The 17958-nt window shown below is 44.6% G+C and overlaps 2 protein-coding genes across 3 annotated transcripts in view; one reads left to right on the top strand and one right to left on the bottom strand.

Moving 5' to 3' along the window:
• The first annotated feature begins 5568 nt into the window (after positions 1–5568).
• Positions 5569–8228, top strand: C8H12orf76 (chromosome 8 C12orf76 homolog). The gene is made up of 2 exons (XM_070219967.1): positions 5569–5835; positions 6961–8228. Exons 1-2 carry the CDS (start codon positions 5703–5705, stop codon positions 7044–7046), a joined length of 219 nt encoding a protein of 72 aa, XP_070076068.1. The 5' UTR covers positions 5569–5702; the 3' UTR covers positions 7047–8228.
• Positions 8229–10299: 2071 nt separating this feature from the next.
• ANKRD13A (ankyrin repeat domain 13A) overlaps positions 10300–17958 on the bottom strand; it is a 31601-nt gene continuing 23942 nt past the window's right edge. For both annotated transcript variants that reach the window (XM_001496710.7, XM_005612485.4), the window contains exons 11-15: positions 16898–17055; positions 16098–16211; positions 14689–14849; positions 13056–13123; positions 10300–12348 (exon numbers count right to left, since the gene is read on the bottom strand). In XM_001496710.7, the coding sequence (XP_001496760.2) occupies positions 12153–12348; positions 13056–13123; positions 14689–14849; positions 16098–16211; positions 16898–17055 (697 nt within the window). In that variant the 3' untranslated portion in view covers positions 10300–12152. The remainder of the gene's footprint in view (positions 12349–13055; positions 13124–14688; positions 14850–16097; positions 16212–16897; positions 17056–17958) is intronic.

Raw genomic sequence — 17958 nt, forward strand, 5'->3', positions numbered from 1 at the left:
GTAACGTTGAAGGATACAAAATAAATATATAAATATCAGTTTCATTTCTATACACTAACAATGAATGATCTGAAAAAGAAATAAAGAAGACAATCTCATTTACAATAGCATCAAAAATAACATAATACTGAGGCTGACCCCATGGCCGAGTGGTTAAGTTCGTGTGCTCTGCTTCAGCAGCCTGGGGTTCCTGGTTTGGATCCTGGGTGTGGACCTAGCCATACTCATCAAGCCATGCTGAGGTGGCGTCCCACATAGAAGAACTAGAAGCACCTACAACTAGAGTACACATCTTTGTACTGGGGGCTTTGGGGAGGAAAAGAAAAGAGGAAGATTGCCGACAGATGTTAGCTCAGGGCCAATCTTCCTCAACAAAAGAAATGTGATATAATTAAAAGATAGTTTGGTTTCATTGTTTAAAAAAACCCAACAACTTAATGCTTAGAAATATGACCAAGAAAATAAAAGATTTGTATAATCTATACTATAGATTTTTTGGTATACTTATACCAAAAACTATAAGACATTGATGAAAGAAATTTAAGAGGATGCAAATAAATGGAAAGATATCCAGTGTTCACAGATCAGAAAAGTTAATATTATTAAAATGTCCATATTACCCAAAGCCACTTATAGAATGAATGTAGTCCCTATCAAAATTCCAAGGGTATTTTTCACAGACATAGCAAAAACAATCCTAAAATACATATGGAACCACAAAAGACCCCAAATAGCCAAAGCAATTTTGAGAAAGAACAGAGCTCGAAGCATCACACTTTCTGATTTCAAACTACATTCCAAAGCTGTAGTAATCAGAACAGTGTGATACTGGCATAAAAACAGACACAGAGACTAATAAAACAGAATCAAGAGCCCAGAAATAAACCCGTCCATATAGGGGAAAGTAATGTTTGACAAGAAAACCAACATGATTGCTGGATTACATAGTAAGACTATGTTTGCCTTTGTAAGAAACTGCCAAACTCTTTGGACTAACTCTTACAAATTACTAGACTCCTGAAGGAGTTGCATCAAGCCTAACACTGTAGACATGAGACAGATGGCACCTTTAGTCTTTGTTCTCGTACACAAACTAATAGATGTAGACACAAATTCGCATACTTACTACAAACCTCACACTCTTGATGGAGGATAAGCATACAGCCAGCACAGCAATGAATTTCAAGGCTGGTAAACACTTACCATGCGTGAGCATCATCTCATTTAACCCTCCCAACAACGCTACAAGACACACTCTGTTATCATAGCCATTTTACGGAAAATGGATAGACGTTAAATCACACAGCTAGACAGACGCAAAGTGAGAACTTGAATTCAAGCATTTTGGCTCTAGATTCCATGCTTGTAGCCACCTTAATCTACTTTTGCTGGAGCAGCTCAGGGTAGAGGGAGAGAAAAGCAAAAAGACTTTCCAAAAGGAAAGTTAGAAGCATGTGGTAAGGAGAAAGATGGAGTCTTGGCAGCTTTCCAGACCCTAGAATGTGCAGAGAAAAACTGTGGCTTCAAGTCACATAATCCAGGGGTGAGGCAATTGCTGGCTAATTCTGTTGCATCTCAAATGTCTCGTTTAACTCCTTCAACTCCCAAGTAGACGTGTCCTTCAGTCACCAGTTCAGTGGAAGAGTCAATACATCATGGTCTTGAGGCAAAGATAAGTACCTGTCACGGCCCCTGAGGAAATACTGAACACCCAGCAAATGCAAATATCAGGGTAGTTTCTTCAAATATCCTTTTCCCCACCCTACCCTCTCCATGGGCAAGAGCCTTTCCACACAAATTGTGAAACAAAGGGAATGGGACAAGTGAACTCACATTTCTTTCCTGGTTGATTGAAAATAAGTGTTTAGTGACAGATTCCACATGGTCTATTTGTAGGAGCTAATTCCTGAGTCTTAACACAAACTTTGAAAGGTCGTCAATGCAAAAGAGAAGGTTCATTTACACAGAAAACTCCCTGACCAGGGACACAATTCTCTGGAACAGAATTGTGACTTGGAGTCATTAAACAAACAAAAAAAAAAGTGTAACTTTAGAAGTGTTCAAAGTAGATGTACCCAACTCGATGGAGGGCAAAAGTTGCCAAGTTGATGGTCTTAAAATTAGAATGTTGATGAAACAAAATTTCACCCTGACCGAGGACACAAGAGCATAAACATGATTCCGTTTGAGGGAAATAACAAAGGCAACCTCAATTCACAACAGAGGGGGCAAATGGTACAGGAGGGGCCAGCTGCTTCTCCGTTGTAACTGTACGCGAAAATACACATTTCACAGCTGTACTTTAAATACATAACTTTTTTGGAAGCCAGTCTCCTATCCTCATTTGACACTCTATTTCTGCTGGGGTTTTAACATTTTGAAAATGTAATCTCAAATGCCCAAGTAAGAAAAATTGTCTAAAAGTACATGAAGGCCATATGTGGAACTCATGTCTCATGTCGATGTGCACTGAGATGAACTAAGCACGTGAGATGGAGGTGAAGACGGTTGTGTCTTACTTCAGCTGAAGGACAGGTCAACAATTGAGACAGCCTTTCCCTTTTGCTAAAGTAGCCAGGTACTTCTTGTTCAACTCAGGTTTCTCCAGGTCCACCATGTCAGAATCCTTTTGAGTAAAAAATCACCACCACCCGACTCAACAAATAAGTTAAAGCAAAAAAGGAAATTGACTTTCACTGCAAAGTCTAGCCCAGGAATCTGAGGAATTCAGTGCCATCAAACTTTGCACCATTTCCATCTCTCCCATCCTCTCAGACCCCCTGTCTTCTGTGTTGGCTTCATTCTCCCAAGGGATGGCAAAAGTGGCCTTTAACAACTCAAGACAAAAAAAAAAAAAAAAAAAGCATCTTCCTTGAGTAAAAGGTTTGGATATAAGTCTCATCGGTTTAGCTCAGAGTCACATGCTCAGGGTTCTTAACCATCACTGTAGCCAGAGGGATGGAAGATGTTTATTGGCTGGCTGTGTCTGAATCACGCACCCACTCATGGAGCTAGGCATGAAGTCAGTTACCCCAAAGGCTCGGAGGGAGGGAGGGGCGGGCACTTGCCCACAGGTCACCTGCTATACCTGGAAGGAGGAACATATCCTGGACAGGCAGAGGCAGTGAGTGCCCACTCTGTCATCACCATGGGATGTCCGGAGCCTTCTCCAACATCTCCAAGGATTCTTCTGGTGCTCACTTCTTGCTCAGAACGTCTCCCATATCTTTTCCTGTCACCCTTGGTTTCATCAATGCTCCTAAGGCTACAGTTATCTCTCTTGCCTGAGTCACCCCCAACATGGACACAACCCTCCTCCAGTTAGAGAGATAAGAGATATTCAGAAATCACCAGAATGCAAAGTACAATGAGCCAAGCATCAAAAGGTCAAGGGTTGTGAGAATTTGGAGATAGAAATTATACTATTAATTCTGAGTGGTCTACTGTTTTAGGACTGTGCAAACGTGAAGTTATTAAGCAGAGAAAACAGGCAATTTTCCACATTTTTATTTTTTCCCCTCCTCCCACCTTTTTTGACAAACATGTCTCTCTGCCACTTACTCAACATTATTGCTCCACATCCACTTGATACATATCTGACAACACTATTCTGTTTCAGGCACTGTTCCAGGCACCAAGGACAGAGTGGTGAACCAGACATTGTCCTGCCTTCATTGAGTTCACAGTTTAGTGGGACACCAACAACAATGGGCAAAAATGAGAGAACAAAATAACTTAAGATTGTGATGAGAACTATAAAGAAGGGAAGACAAGGGCTGTGAAGACAAGTGATTGTGGAGGGTGCATCGGGGGATGGGGTAGGGTGCTCTGACGAATGGACATTCTGACTGAGGCCTCAATGGTGTGCATATGTCTTCCAGGTACAAATCTCAGGGAAAAGCATTGCAGGCAAAGGGAACAGGAAAAATTCTGAAGCAGGAACAGAAAGAAGGTCAAAGAGCCTGGAGTGTCATTACACACAGCACATACTCTTTAAACAATTGCGTATTCTCCTTTTGTTTCTTTTGCTCATCCTTTTATTGAAGGGAGTTTAAATGGGAAATAGTTAAATGATGTCCATTACAAACCCACTTTTCCAAGACATATTTTCCAGAATAATAATATTCATAACATCTCAATCACTTACAATGTATGATGTTGATTATATGCATTATTTCATTCAATCCTCCAAAAACTCAGAAGTCAATTCTCCTACCATCATCCCCATTTTATAGATGGAGACACTGAGGCCCAGAGAAGTGATCTAGTGGGCAAGAAGATGGACATCGGAAGCCTAGTCACTACGCTCTACTACCTCTGTTTACTTCTAAAGACATCAGGAACTCACAGATACTAGGGTGGACTGATTGACCCACCAGGAAAAAACCTCCAGGAGAAGTTAATGAGTCAGGTCCCTGATCTTGTTTAGAGGGAAGCTTTCTCCTTCCTTCTTTCAGGCAGAGGTTTGTTGCATGCCCTGCATTCCACCCATTCCCAGGGCAGATCTCTACAAAGGAAATCTCCCAGGCTGTTGGGAATATGTGTCCCTGGTGCCTAAACTCAGCATCCTGTTTTTATTATTATTTCTCTTTATGGCATCTATCACAATTTTGAATTATACTTGTGTGATTGTTTATTGAATATCTGTCTCCCTGACTAGACTGGAAGTTATATGAGGGCAGGGGAGTGACAGGCAATTAATACTTTTTGAATAAATAAAGACACTCCCCTTTGGGATCTCAGGAGTTTGGGTGTAACCATTTAGAGTTGACAGAATGCTTCTCCACTTCCTCTTTGCATCACACATCCATTGTGAAGTAGGTATTACCCACCTCACTACAAATTAAGCCTTAAGAAAGAAGGGGAGGCAGTGTGTGAGCTGGTAAAGCCCTCAGATTCAGAACTATACCTGGGTCAAATTCTAGCTCTGCCACTTCCTATGTGTAGCATTGGGCCAAACACTTAACTAAGTTCAATTTCCTCATTTATTCAGCAAACATTCATTGAACATAATACGCTACGCTTCCAGGCTTTGGGACAGAGCAGTGAGAAACAACAAAATTGCCGCCCTCGTGGACCTTACATTCTAGGGAGGATAGCAGGCGCTCAGAAAATAACGAAACGCGCGTTAAACGTATAAGCGGTGATGCGTTAGGAGAGCTGAGGGATGAAAGAAGAGACAAGGGTAGGGAGGGTGTATTGATATTGAGGGAGAGGGAGAGTTGCCACTTTAGAAAAGGCTGTCCTGGTAAGGGCTCCCTGAGAGGGTGGCATTTGTAAAATGAGAATACAGAGTCTATTTCTCAGGCCCGTGGTGAAGATTTAATAAAAAAAAAAACACGAATTCGTTAAAAACAAACAAAAAAAACCCTTTAATAGGTCCAAAATGGACATCTATGGAAGGAAGCCTGCCTGCAGTAGAAAGAATAGGAACGTTTGTCATGGCGGAACGGTGATCCAGGTGGACATTGGCCCGGACGGAACGGTGATCCCGCTGAAAATTGGCCCGGGCAGAAACGCTGGGCCTGGAGGAACGTTAATGCTGCAGGAACCAAGGCGGGGCACTCCGGCCGGGGCGTAGGTTACCCTGGCGACGACACGCGCCGGGTGAGCGGAGGCAGCGACGGAGAACCGTGCGACGGGGAGACACAGGGGCGGGGCTTCCGGCGGAAGTGGGCTCTCCGCCGCTGCCACTGGGGGAGATGCTGCGTCCTGTGTGGTGGTGGTTGTCCGTTGGGCTGTGCAGCCTCCTGGCGGGGCAGGCGGGCGCCCCGAGCCCCGTGGATCCGCCGGAGCGGAGCCGGCCGTACGCAGTGCTGCGTGGGCAGAACCTGGGTGAGCGGCGCGGGCTGGCGGGCGGCGGGGCCGGGGGCGGACGGCGGGGGTCGCGGGGCGGGGCGGCCCCTCTCTGAAGGCCGGGACGGGCGGCCTGAGCTGCCCCGCTCGAGTCAGGCCCCAGCTGGAACCTGGGTTGGGCCCACACACAGACGCCTAAACGCACATTCGCTTGTTAAACGTAGCATCAGTTTGAGCTCCTCCGAGGTCGCTGACTTCGCCGCACAGTCCGGTTCCGGTCGTTTAAAGCCCGGATCCGTCCTCCAGTCGTGTCCCAGGATCACCTTGAGCGATCGGTGGGAGGTCCCATTTCTCACCGGAGCACTTGGGAAACCTTAGATGTGACATTTACTCTCAAAAACGTAATAGGTTTGTGAAGTTAGTTAATTGCTTCTTTGACCAGAAGGCCCGTGTCAGGGCTCATCTAGGGACTCAACTGTGTTATTCCTTATTGAATCTCCAGTTTTTATGAATGGCTTTAAAAACGGTTAGGCCCCTGCTTCTATTCCTGTTCCCCAGAAGAGGATGGCTCCCCACAAAGTAGCCAGAGGGATCTTTTTTGCCTAAATCAGATCATGTCACTCTGTCTACAACCGTCTCTAAACAATAAAATCCAGCTTTCCTTCGTGGTCTGCAAGGCCCTGCATGAACTGGCTCCAGCCTTGTCTCTGGCTTCATTTCCTTCCTCTCTGCCTTTCTTCCATCGCTCCTTCCTCCTCAGCCCTGCCTGCCTCCTTTCTGTTCGTTAGCTTTCTGGGCTAGTTCTGGCCTCAAGGGCTTTCCTTTGCCGATCCTGGGGCCTGAGGTGCTCTCCCTGCAGATGCTCACACGGCCGGCTCTTTCCTTTCATTAATGTCTTGGCTTGTGTGTCACCTCCTCAGATGTGTCCTCCCCCATCACTGTAACATTACGGTTTTCTTCACGGCATGTCAGCCTATGTGAAATGCTCTTGTTTGTTTATGTTCCCTCCCCCACATACATGGACACATCCAGAGTGTCTGTCATGGCTGTTTCCCCTCTACCTGGTGCCTGGCACTGAATGGCATTGGTAAATCATCGTCAATGAGTGCATGACTCACAGAGCCTGGAGCTGCCATTGGGAGGTAACCTGTTTTCCTTTTGCAGTGTTGATGGGAACCGTTTTCAGCATCCTGCTGGTGACCATGATCCTTATGGCATTTTGTGTCTACAAGCCCATTCGGCGTCGGTGACAGCTGAGCAAGCAAGTTCTTCCACGAGTATTTGGGAACAGAATAAGTTGTCTCTCACACGGGTCAGCAGAGAAGTTGGAATCAGAACTTTCCTGCTTGGAAATGACCTTAGGTCTGGACAGCTGGTAAATGCTAAATGGTGTAGAAAAAGCATCTAGCAGTTATTTTATTTTTTCCTAACACTGTAATGCGTCTTACTGGCCAGTGCGTCTGCTTCTCAGTGTTTCTTTTGATATCTGGCTATACTTGTTAAAAGGAAGACCTGAAGCTCTAGAGTTCAGTGTAAAGATGGAGCGCTCGCGAGAAAGAAAGCATTGTAACTGTGAGTGGCGTAGAAACCGCACTGGAAAGGACTAATCATTAATGTTGGAAAATATTAGTAAGAGGAAGAGTTAACATGTAGACATGCCCTATTTAAGAACCATTTGGTCACAGTGGGTTAAAAATCACACATGTTTTTAGTTAAACTGAGTTGGCCCAGAATGCTCAGTGTGCAAAGCAGTGGCAGCTGTGGGGAACCTCAGCCATCCCTCCTCATGCTGCACCGAGCTGGGCACTCAGATGCTCCACTGAAGTCACGGCCACCTCAGGCAGGTGTGTGATCACGGCACCCTTGGGCCGGAATTGTTACTAGTTGGGCCATCTGGAAGAGAACTGCTCCGACACGTTGATCTCCCTTGTACTGCACTCGAGTCTTTCCAGCCCATGGCCTCAAACTTGTGGCAGCTTTTCAGGTGTGGAACCGGAGGCTCAGCAGGAGCTGTTTTCAGCCCTGGGTGTGGAGTGCTCGCAGGAGTGCGTGCTCACGGTACAAGGCAGAGCGGCGGGTGGACGCGTGTTTACACAAATTTAGTTTCAATTTTGAAAATGCTGCTGTTAGTTTGCACTGTTGGTGAACTGGATTGTTGAAATACTTTTTCCGTACTTACAAAGTGGTTACCAGTATTTATTTTATTTTAAAGGTGCTAGGTGTAACTTTGTTATTAAATTGAAATGCTTGTCTTGTGCTCCATTCAAGCACAGCACTGATTTTTTTTTTTTAACAGCCTGTATTTAATGTGAAATAACCGACGCGGGATACTGTAACTGTTTCAGGAGTTTGTTTGTAACCTAACATTGAGCCATTTACATGTTCACTGTCTGTTGCTTTTGAGCAAAATGTCAATTAAAATTATAATCTCACATGCTGTTTACTCCTGGTAATTATTTTCCGAGCCTTTAAAATGCAGGTGTGTGTGTGTGTTTGAATCTGATTTACTCTCTTAAGGGAGTACTGTGAAGTAGAATTTTAAATTAATGTGTGAAATAACACTGTTGTCCCAAGGCAAAGTATTGATTATTTCAGAAAACTGAGCCATAAGTAATCTTGCAGGCTGGGCCGGGGTCAGACCTGGATTCTTGTCCCAGATCCGATTACAAATATGCTTAACTTCCCCAGAGCCTCAGTTTTCCCATATGTAAAATGGTGATATACACACTTTATCTTTCTTAATTATGGTGAGGCTCAAATAGAAATGAAGGTGGCGTCACCAATTGGCCTTTCCCATAAAAGTCCATGGTTATTGACTAGAGGGAGGAGCTGTGGGTGGGGTTCTGAGAGACACTGGCATTAACAGAGTTAAGTCCCAAGAGCTAACGTGCCCATCTCATCTGGAATGCCGTGTCTTGATGTATTGCCTAAAAATGTATTGCCATTTTTAGGATTTTAACAGGAAACAGTAAACACTTGCCAGGCCCATAAACCTGTGACCTCCTGTCTGCTCAGTACTCACCAACCAGGCAGTAGGATTATATTCCAGTTTTCTGAAACCTTGCAATAGTTACTCCACGTACAAACCCAAAACCCAGCCTACATCTTCATTCCAGCGTCACCAGTCTGTTCAGTAGGAGATTTCAAGTGAAAGTTAAGACAGAGAATATTCTTTGTAGAAAGAGGCTTATTAGAGAGATGAGTAAAGAGAAAACATCAATTCTGGGAGCAAGAGAGAAATATATTGAAAACTTTTATGCATCAGAGACTGACCAACTAGTACTTTCAAGTGGAACTATTTTCCTGACCTTCATCTTTGGGAGTGCAGGGCTCGGGTAGCCAAACCAGAGAGCCCATAAACTGAGCTGCACTCAGCATACCAACCAGGGACCCACACGAACTTACATTCGGTTAACGTACATCATTCATAAAAATGAGTTGTTTTAGCAAACATTCTTCACTTTCTTTGCAGTCGGAATTAAGAAGTCTGCAAGTGCTGCTTGAGATGTAGGGGCTCTGGAATCTTAGTGTATTACACCTTTTCCAGCTGGACCTCAATTTAAAATGCATACATAGTTCCAGACATGGGTCTAGTCTGGACTTTGCAGTCCATCACTTCTGCACCGCGGACAGTCATCTGAAGTTGCCACGGTCCAACGCATCTTCCTTGATGTCATCTGCATTCAGCAGGAAACTGGGATAAGACTTATGTCTTTCCCTTTCCTGTCATTATTTAGAGTAGACTTAGGTACCTTGACACCTCACGTTACGTATGATGCGATGAGCTTGTTTAAGGAGCAGTGTCTTAGGAACTTTGTTAAATTTAATTCGCAGCGGTGTCTTACGTGCAGAGTTGCTCAGTTAAAGTTTGCTGCTGTATTGGCCACCCACAGGTTACTAAACCTAAAGGAACCATTAGTTTTTTAACTAAATAATCCAACTCTTAACCTAAGAAGAGTAACAGTTTTCTTCATGATGCTCAAAGTATTGCTACTCGCGTTCTCCCCAGAGAAAGGCAGCTCCTTCGCATCTTCCCAGGAACACCAAGGCCTTACTTCTGGAATCCAGACATTTTTGACTGGTCACTGCCTTTTTTGTTTTAATACCAACATATTTAGGTGGAGGCTAAGTCTGGACGCCCTGATTATCACCTGAACTTCTAAGAACAGCCTCACAAAGCTCTTTGGCTTGAAAGGAGGGACAGTCACTCAGATTAGAGATGTGATGTTGGCTTGGCTTCCCTTACAACACAAGAGCCAGTCCACCGCCAGGAGGGCTGCAGAGCATCTCAGAGCAGCGGGACGCCGGCTGGCTTTAGTTCCCACTTGAAATGAGGAGCACAGAGCGTGTGAACTGTGACGGGCAGGAAGGCTGAGAGGAGTGTGTCGCCTTTGTAATATACAACTGAGCACTGGGAGAGCGTGCTCATGTTCCAATAATGTGCACAGCAGGAATGTGGGTACACTCAGTGACCAGAGAAACAGACTCAAAGACTGTCTAGAATACCGTACAAGCACCCTCTAGGGAGGCGGTCTTTATTTGCATTTTAAGAGAGCGAACACATAACATGAAAAACACCGGGACAGGTTTACAAAATGCTCAGTCCCTTTTTAACTGACTTCCTGGGAAGAAAGTCAAAGACAGCAGAAGCAGAACAATGGAACGCAAACACGGAAATTACCTACAATTCACCTTAGTGAGGAAACGGTGCGGCCTAATTGTGGCCATTCCCAAGAAGTGTCTTCACTCAAGGTAAAGGCCAAGTAAACAAAGTGCCACGTGTGTATCTGAAACAAACGCGATGCTGCAGACACTGGCCTCGTGTGCAGAGAAGGAACTTTGGTCAGCCCATGACAAAAAGGCAGATAGTTCTATGGAATCAAAGCAGAATTCTTTGTGACTAGGAACGCTTTACTGGCGACACCAAGTGTATGATACAGACGTCAACTGGAACAGTAGTTTATGTTTCTCTTCCCATCCCAAAAGACGCCAACAGATAGGAAACTGCCGCAGAACAGAGGATATTGTTTAGTGGGTGATTTCAGTGCAGCCTGTGGGAATGAATACACGGGTGGGCGGAGTGCGGGTGCCCTCGGCTGCATTCCCCAGGGTCCTATATGTTGTGTGATGGCTATTTACAGAAGGGTTAGATAAAATAGTTAACTACTAAAGGTATCCAAAAAAGGCCTCAGAAAATCTGGTTAAAATGTATAACCTTGTATTGCTATTGATGGGAATAGTCGTTTTTATATCTCTTAAAAATAATAAAAAGATTCTGTTAAAAAATATATTTATCCAGAAAGATGCTGAACTCTAAAAAGCAACGTGGAATCCTCCTTTTCCCTTTTGGATACACAGCCACTGAGTTCCGTTGGTGGCTCCCTTTCTAGTTTCAAGTCCAGCCCTTCCTCTGAAGCAAGCCTGGGGTGTGCGGTGGGGTCTTCCTGGGCCTCTGTGCGGAATCCCTTCACTAGAGGAAGCGTGGAGCACGCACCTGGATTGCTTCTCTGCCATTCTGATCTTCCGGCCAGCCTGCCCACTTCAAGAACCAGCCCCAGGCTCTCCTAGCTGCTCCTTTAGGGCCAAGATTAGCTGCCTTGGGTTGAGCCTGGAGGACCCTCTCTCAAAGGAGCTGCAATCCCATCCCTCGGTAAGTGGAGTGAGGCGGTGGGAACTATTAGTAATTTTTAAGGCTAAGGCAACATCCGTGGTCATTTGTTTATCTTAATTTGATGCAAATAGTTAACCCTAATCTAAAATAGATTCTGTACAGATATCCTCTTTGACTTTAGCTGGGGGTGGAAGGAATGGAATCAGGTGGAAATGGAGGAGGAATAGTGACGGTGTCCTAGAAACCCTGTATAAAGGTAAAAATAAAAGAGCAGATCGGCACAGATTACCCATTTCTTTGGTGAACTGTAAAGAAGTGTCTCATAAACTCGCACTGACCATACTCTACAAAGGCTGCTGCTCTCGTATATAAAAGCACCCTGACTCTGCAATCAGTGGTTGTGTTATTACTCCTTGATAAAAATTAATCTACAAACCTGCGGGGATTGGGGTTTATATCTAAAGCTGGTAGTAAAAATGTGACCTGCAAGCCAATACAGCTAATGGAAAGTGACGAAGCTCTCCTCCCCTTAGCCTGGAGGTGGGGCCTGCCGGTCCCCAGCCGTCACCCGGGAGCATCATGGATGGGCCTGGGAGTCCCTGGTCCTGCACCTCTGCGTAGAAAGGGAGCAGCTGCCCTCTGCTGCGTATGTGCGAGGTGCGGTCCCTCGGCCCCCCGCCCTGGTGCCACGGCACTCGTGTGCAGCCCAGAGCCTCTGCTTCGTGTGGCCCCTGGGCAGAAAGGTCTACTTCTCGGTGAGGGACAGCTGTAAGACTTGCTGGAGCTCCGCCTCCTCCTGCCGGAGCTGCAGCTCCCGCTCCTCCAGCTCTTTGGCAGAGAGCTCCATGGCCAGCTGCAAGTCGCTATCGAAACGGCTTGTCTCGCTGGAGGCGTCAGGGCACAGGCCTTCTGAGCTGCTGAGGAGGCTCTCCTGGATGGCCCTGGGTTAGAAAAAGAGGGGCAAAAGAACAGCGATCACCATCGTCATCCTGGCAGCAGCAGCAACTACATTTCTTAACTGCTTCTGAGTGCACGCTGTGCCAGCCTCTGTGCATGCTGCCGTTCAATCCTACATAACTCTGGGGGTGCAGGCGCTGTATACAGGTGAGAAACCCGAGGCTCGGAGGTTAAGAAACCTCCCCAAGACCACCCAGCTCCTAAGGGATGGGACTAGGAAATGAACTTGGATCTGTTTTAAAGCAAAACCCAAGTTCTTCAATAGGTTTTCATATATGCCCAAAGTACAGGAAAATGCTTTCTAAAATGCATCTTTCCGGGTTTCCCCTTTAAAAAAAAAAAGATAATCTCTGTAGCTCTTCCCTGAAGTGTCATCATCCTTAAAATTGTCTGAACTTCCCACTGAGGGCCTCTAGAACCCATGTAATCATGCCGTTCTTCGTAGATCAGCCCAATCAGCAGACATTTACTCAGTGCCTTTCCGCCATGGCACTGGCCTGAGAACTGGTCGGCAGTTCTATCGCGGTTCCTGGAAACTCAGCCACCGAGAGTATAGAGCTATTCTGCGGAGTAGATGCCATAAGAAGCAGCAGGAAGGCTGACGCTTCATCAAGTCTCTCCTGCCAGGCCCGGTGCTGATGTACTGAGACCTGTGCCAACCTTGGCTTAATCACTGAGTCACGTCAGTCACCTCTCATACTGGATGTCGTAGGCATGTGTCTGGCCGATCCCTCCATTAGAAGCTGGTCCTGAAAGTTCCTAGGAAAAGCAGATGTGATCATGATCACCTCTTAGAAGGAACAGATATACTGATAAGGAAGAACAAAATTAACGATACTGACATGCCCATTATTGATAGGCTGTGTGAAAAACTAACAGGGACTTGGATTATGTCTAAAATGGCACCAGAATGTCAGGTGGTATATGGGACAGTAGCCTGATTCACAGCTACAACCTTCTCATACTTGACAAAAAAATCAATCTATTAAAAACAGCTAAGTTGAAATGAACAAAGCAGGTAATTCTTTTAGAGCAAGATTAGAATACACAATTCAGTATTTGTCGTCTTTGACTTTGGCAACTTCCCTTTCCCAAATTTATGGTCAACAAGGTTTATGTAGACATTGGGGGAAAAAATAAGCTCACTTATATGGGGAAAGGAAAAGCATACTAGACTAACAGTGACGTCCAGGGGCTTCATCTTCTCCCAGGGGGCTTCCTGAAGAGAATATGCTGGCTCTGGGGTCTGGCCCTTCGCCCAGCGGCCTCAGAAAACTGAAAGGCTCTAAGAATGGGTCCATGGGAAGTGCCTGGGGGTGGGGAGGACTCACATTACCCAAGCTCTGAGGCTCAAGAATAAAACCAGAACACCAAAAACCTGAGCTGGGAGTGGGAACCACTGTGAAAGCTTAGCAGCCCCCTGAGGGCGGGGGCTGGGACTGCTTCACCAAAGAATTCTCAGCACCTGGTGCAGAGCCTGGCACAAAGCTGGCACTGTGCAAGTATCTGCTGAATGAACGATGGAAGGAAGGAGGAAACCAATGAACAAATGGGCAGCAGGAGCCCAGGAGCCACAGCACTGGAGGCAGAAGCAGACCCCACGCTCATCGAGCCAGGAAGCCACAGGAGGGAGGGGACGGCAGGAGCGCATGTTAGGGGCGGAGGACCTCAAGCACTGGACTGTCTCAGGCAGGTGAGGCCTGGGGGAAGAGCCACAGAAGACAAAAGCAACTCCTTTACGTTAGCCTGGCCTACCCTTAGCCCTACTTTTAGCTGAAGACTCAGCGAGAGGTTGGGATTATACCCCTTACGACAGAATAAAACATTTGAGCAAAACAAAATTTTAACAGTCAACCACCATTTTCATCACACACTTACTGAGCAACCACAACACAATGATTGGTCTTCCTTGGGGAGGAAGCTGGGATTAAAATCCACATACCTTCTTATGAGACTACTGACACACAGATAATATTCTAGGGAAAATATGATGGGGTAAACTAGCAAGAATTTACTGTTTCAGTACCAGAAAATTAAACGGCACACTCCTGAAGATGCATGATTATTAGCTCTCTGGGGGAATGTGAGGAAAAGGAGTCTGTCAGGAGACATCCTGTGAATGATGCTGACTGGGGCTATGCAGATGGTCTCAGATAATAAGCTTTTGTAAAAGACCAGGTGCATAAAATATAAACTAATCTATGCAAATACCATGAATGTGCCAAACACGTCATTGAGAGTAAGTCTCTCAGGTTACCCAAAAACTGAGGCCAAACCGGAGGAGAAAAGCTCCCAAACCCGGCCATTTGTTCTGGTCAATGCACCTGGTTTCTGCTGGACTCCAACAAGCTCTGCTGGATGGCAAACTGCATTATCTCGTAATCTTCGTCCTGCAAATGCACGTTCCTGCCATTGTCTTGGACGTGATAAGATTCCGGGATTTCAAACACAGACTGATCAACCTCAAAGTTTGTGACGGGGGAAGCTGAAACAGACAGGGTGACAGTCCAGCGCCTGAGTAAAATAAAGCTCCACTTCAACTTTTTATAAAAATTTTTTTAAAAAATGAAAACACTAAAATCAAGGTTTGCTACTATGTGAGAGAGATTCTAAGGAAGAATAATCTCAACAGAGAAAAGTACCAGAATACTGCTTTTTTCTTTGTGCCTTATTTTTTTCAGTCATAAAATTAATACTCATAAAAACAATACAGAAGACTGTAAAATGAGAAGTGAAGATCTCCCCCTACACCCTTTCTCCTGTTTCCAAATCCCAGAGGTAACTAGTGTACATGGTGTGTCCTTTGAAGGATGTGACGTGTATACACTTTGAAGGATGGGTGTGTCTGCGTGTGTATATAAACAGACAGTCACCAATGTGTCTTTTTATTTTTTCCTTTTTTATTATGAAATATAAGAGAGTATATAAGACATCTATAAACTTGAATTAAGAATGATACTGACAGGGGCTGGCCCCGCGGCTGAGTGGTTAAGTTCATGCGCTCTGCTTTGGTGGACCAGGGTTTCACCAGTTCAGATCCTGGGCATGGACCTAGCACCACTCATCAAGCCACGATGAGGCAGCATCCCACATAGCACAACCAGAAGGATCTACAACTAGAATATACAACTATGTATTGGGGGGCTTTGGGGAGAAAAAGGAAAAATAAAATCTTAAAAAAAAAATGATACTGATAAAACAAATGCCTGTGTATCCTTCAATGAGCCTAAGACACAGAACACTATTTGACTGCAATAAAAACTGGAAAAAATTCCATTATGTTACTATATACTAGCAATGAGTACTGCAAAATAAAGAAAACAAATCCATTTACAATAGCATCCAAAATATGAATTGGATTGATGGTAAAGGAGCCTGAGGAAATTTTGGGGGATGACAGAAATGCTCTCTGTCTTCACTGTAGAGGTGGTTACGTGGGTGTATTTATTTGTCAAAATGCATTGAACTGTCACACTTAAAATGGGAGCATTTTATTGTATATACATTACACTTCAATAAAGTTGTTTTTTACGAATATGCTGTCTTTTTAATACTAGTGGGGTCATACATATTCCACAAGTTATTTTTTCACTTAATCGAAACTCAATCTAAAATTTTTTTCATTCAGCACAAAAGATCTACTTCATAAGATACCCCGATCTCAAGCTGAATAATTAGTATATTGACAATGTATGAATTTTTTTAAAAAATCACAAAACTCATCATTTTTTACCTGAATCAGCCTGGGTCCCTTCCGAATTTTGAGATACAGTTTCTTCAGCAGTGCTACAGCCATTAACGTTTCCAAATGTGATCCGTGCATTTAAGACGTGAAACAAGGGAATTTCTAACAAAATAAAAGCTTTTATAAATAAACTGTACTGAGAATAAGAATAATAGCCATCTTTTACTGAGTGCTTTCTGGGCTAGTACCATGCCAAGTACTTTCTATAAGTATGATTTCATTTAATCCTCTTAACAACCTTTCCCAACATACAAGTGGGAAAACTGAAATTCAGAGAGGTTAAGCAGCTTTTCCTAGATCACAGTGAGTAGGTAATCGAGCCAGAAGTCAAGTGCCATGAACACATAACTATCCAAAATTTAAATTCCTCACAAGTAATCTGTATTATTTCTGGTATTAGGCATACTAGTTCAGGTCTTAAAACATATTTACGTATCAAAGGACCTTGGTGTCAACTGTCTTCCTCAAATAACTATCTAATTTGAAGTTTCACTGAAGTAAGATTTGACATTAACACTTGAAGGTCACATTTTTATGCCTTGTATATCTGTCAGCACCATCTGTAAACGGAACTGATGGCTGAGGAATTTCCTAATTTTGATATGCAAAATGAACCAAGAATCATGACACTTCTTTAAAGCAAATTAAACTAGGGCTAATTCTGACCTCCTCTGTTATGTCTAGTGTATGCTGCTTTTGCCTAAGTGCTCCAATTTCCTGAAGCACGGCATGTCATCCACGAAAATGGGCCGAACCTACAGATGCTCCTGTGGTTTCTTTAACAGTACCTATTTTGACAGGAAATCCAGGTGGAAATTCCAGTTTGATGAAATCTCTCAGTCTTGCAAAATGAGCGCTAGTTCGGGCCATTAGGTCAATGATGGGAATGACCTGCTCCACGAGAGAGAGAGGAAACTCCTCACACATCCAGAGCGTGGCTTTAAACCTGCAGGATTGGACCAAGACAGGACTGAGGTCCCCTCCACCAGACGGGGAAACTGAACTCCTTCTGTGCAGTGGGCTGGACAACGGCGGCTTCCCCACTCCACAGTCTTCCCAGTGGCCTTACAGCTCTGAACTCGGAGCTAAGAAGAGACTAGAACCACAAGCAATTCAGACCACTCTGAAATCTGCCAGTCAGGAAATGACAGCACTACAACCTCCCCCTGCAACAGCCTGAACTGACAGCAAGCACAAAAACACTGACAGCTGGCAGGAACCGCGTCACCTGACCGGCTGAAGCTTGTTGACAGTAAGAGCAAAAAAATAAGAACATAGATTGGATACAAGAATTCCTATTTGGAGAAGGGCTAATAATATGAGCAATCTACTGTTAGCTTTCATCAGATAAAGTAATTTAAAATTATTTTTGAAGGAAGGGGCTAGAAGAAGGACTGATCATGACACCATAAAACAGCACAACTTCTGAAACGAGTAAGAACCATAAGTTAAAAATGGCCACTGAGGGGCTGGCCCCGTGGCTGAGTGGTTAAGTTCACGCGCTCTGCTGCAACAGCCCAGGGTTTCACCGGTTCGAATCCTGGGCACGGACATGGCACCGCTCATCAGGCCACGCTGAGGCGGCATCCCACATGCCACGACTAGAAGGACCCACAACTAAAAATACACAACTAGGTACCAGGGGGCTTTGGGAGAAAAAGGAAAAATAAAGTCTTAAAAAAAAAAAAAGGCCACTGATTTCGGACATCATGCCTTCTCAGAGAAGGGAAACAATAGAAAGAATAAACAAATGGGACTTCATCAGATTAAAGAGCTTCTTCAAGGCAAATGAAAACAGGATTGAAACAAAAAAACAAACAACCCACTAACTGGGAAAAAATATTTGCAA

The sequence above is a fragment of the Equus caballus genome, chromosome 8 (assembly GCF_041296265.1).
Source record: "Equus caballus isolate H_3958 breed thoroughbred chromosome 8, TB-T2T, whole genome shotgun sequence".
NCBI lineage: Eukaryota > Metazoa > Chordata > Mammalia > Perissodactyla > Equidae > Equus > Equus caballus.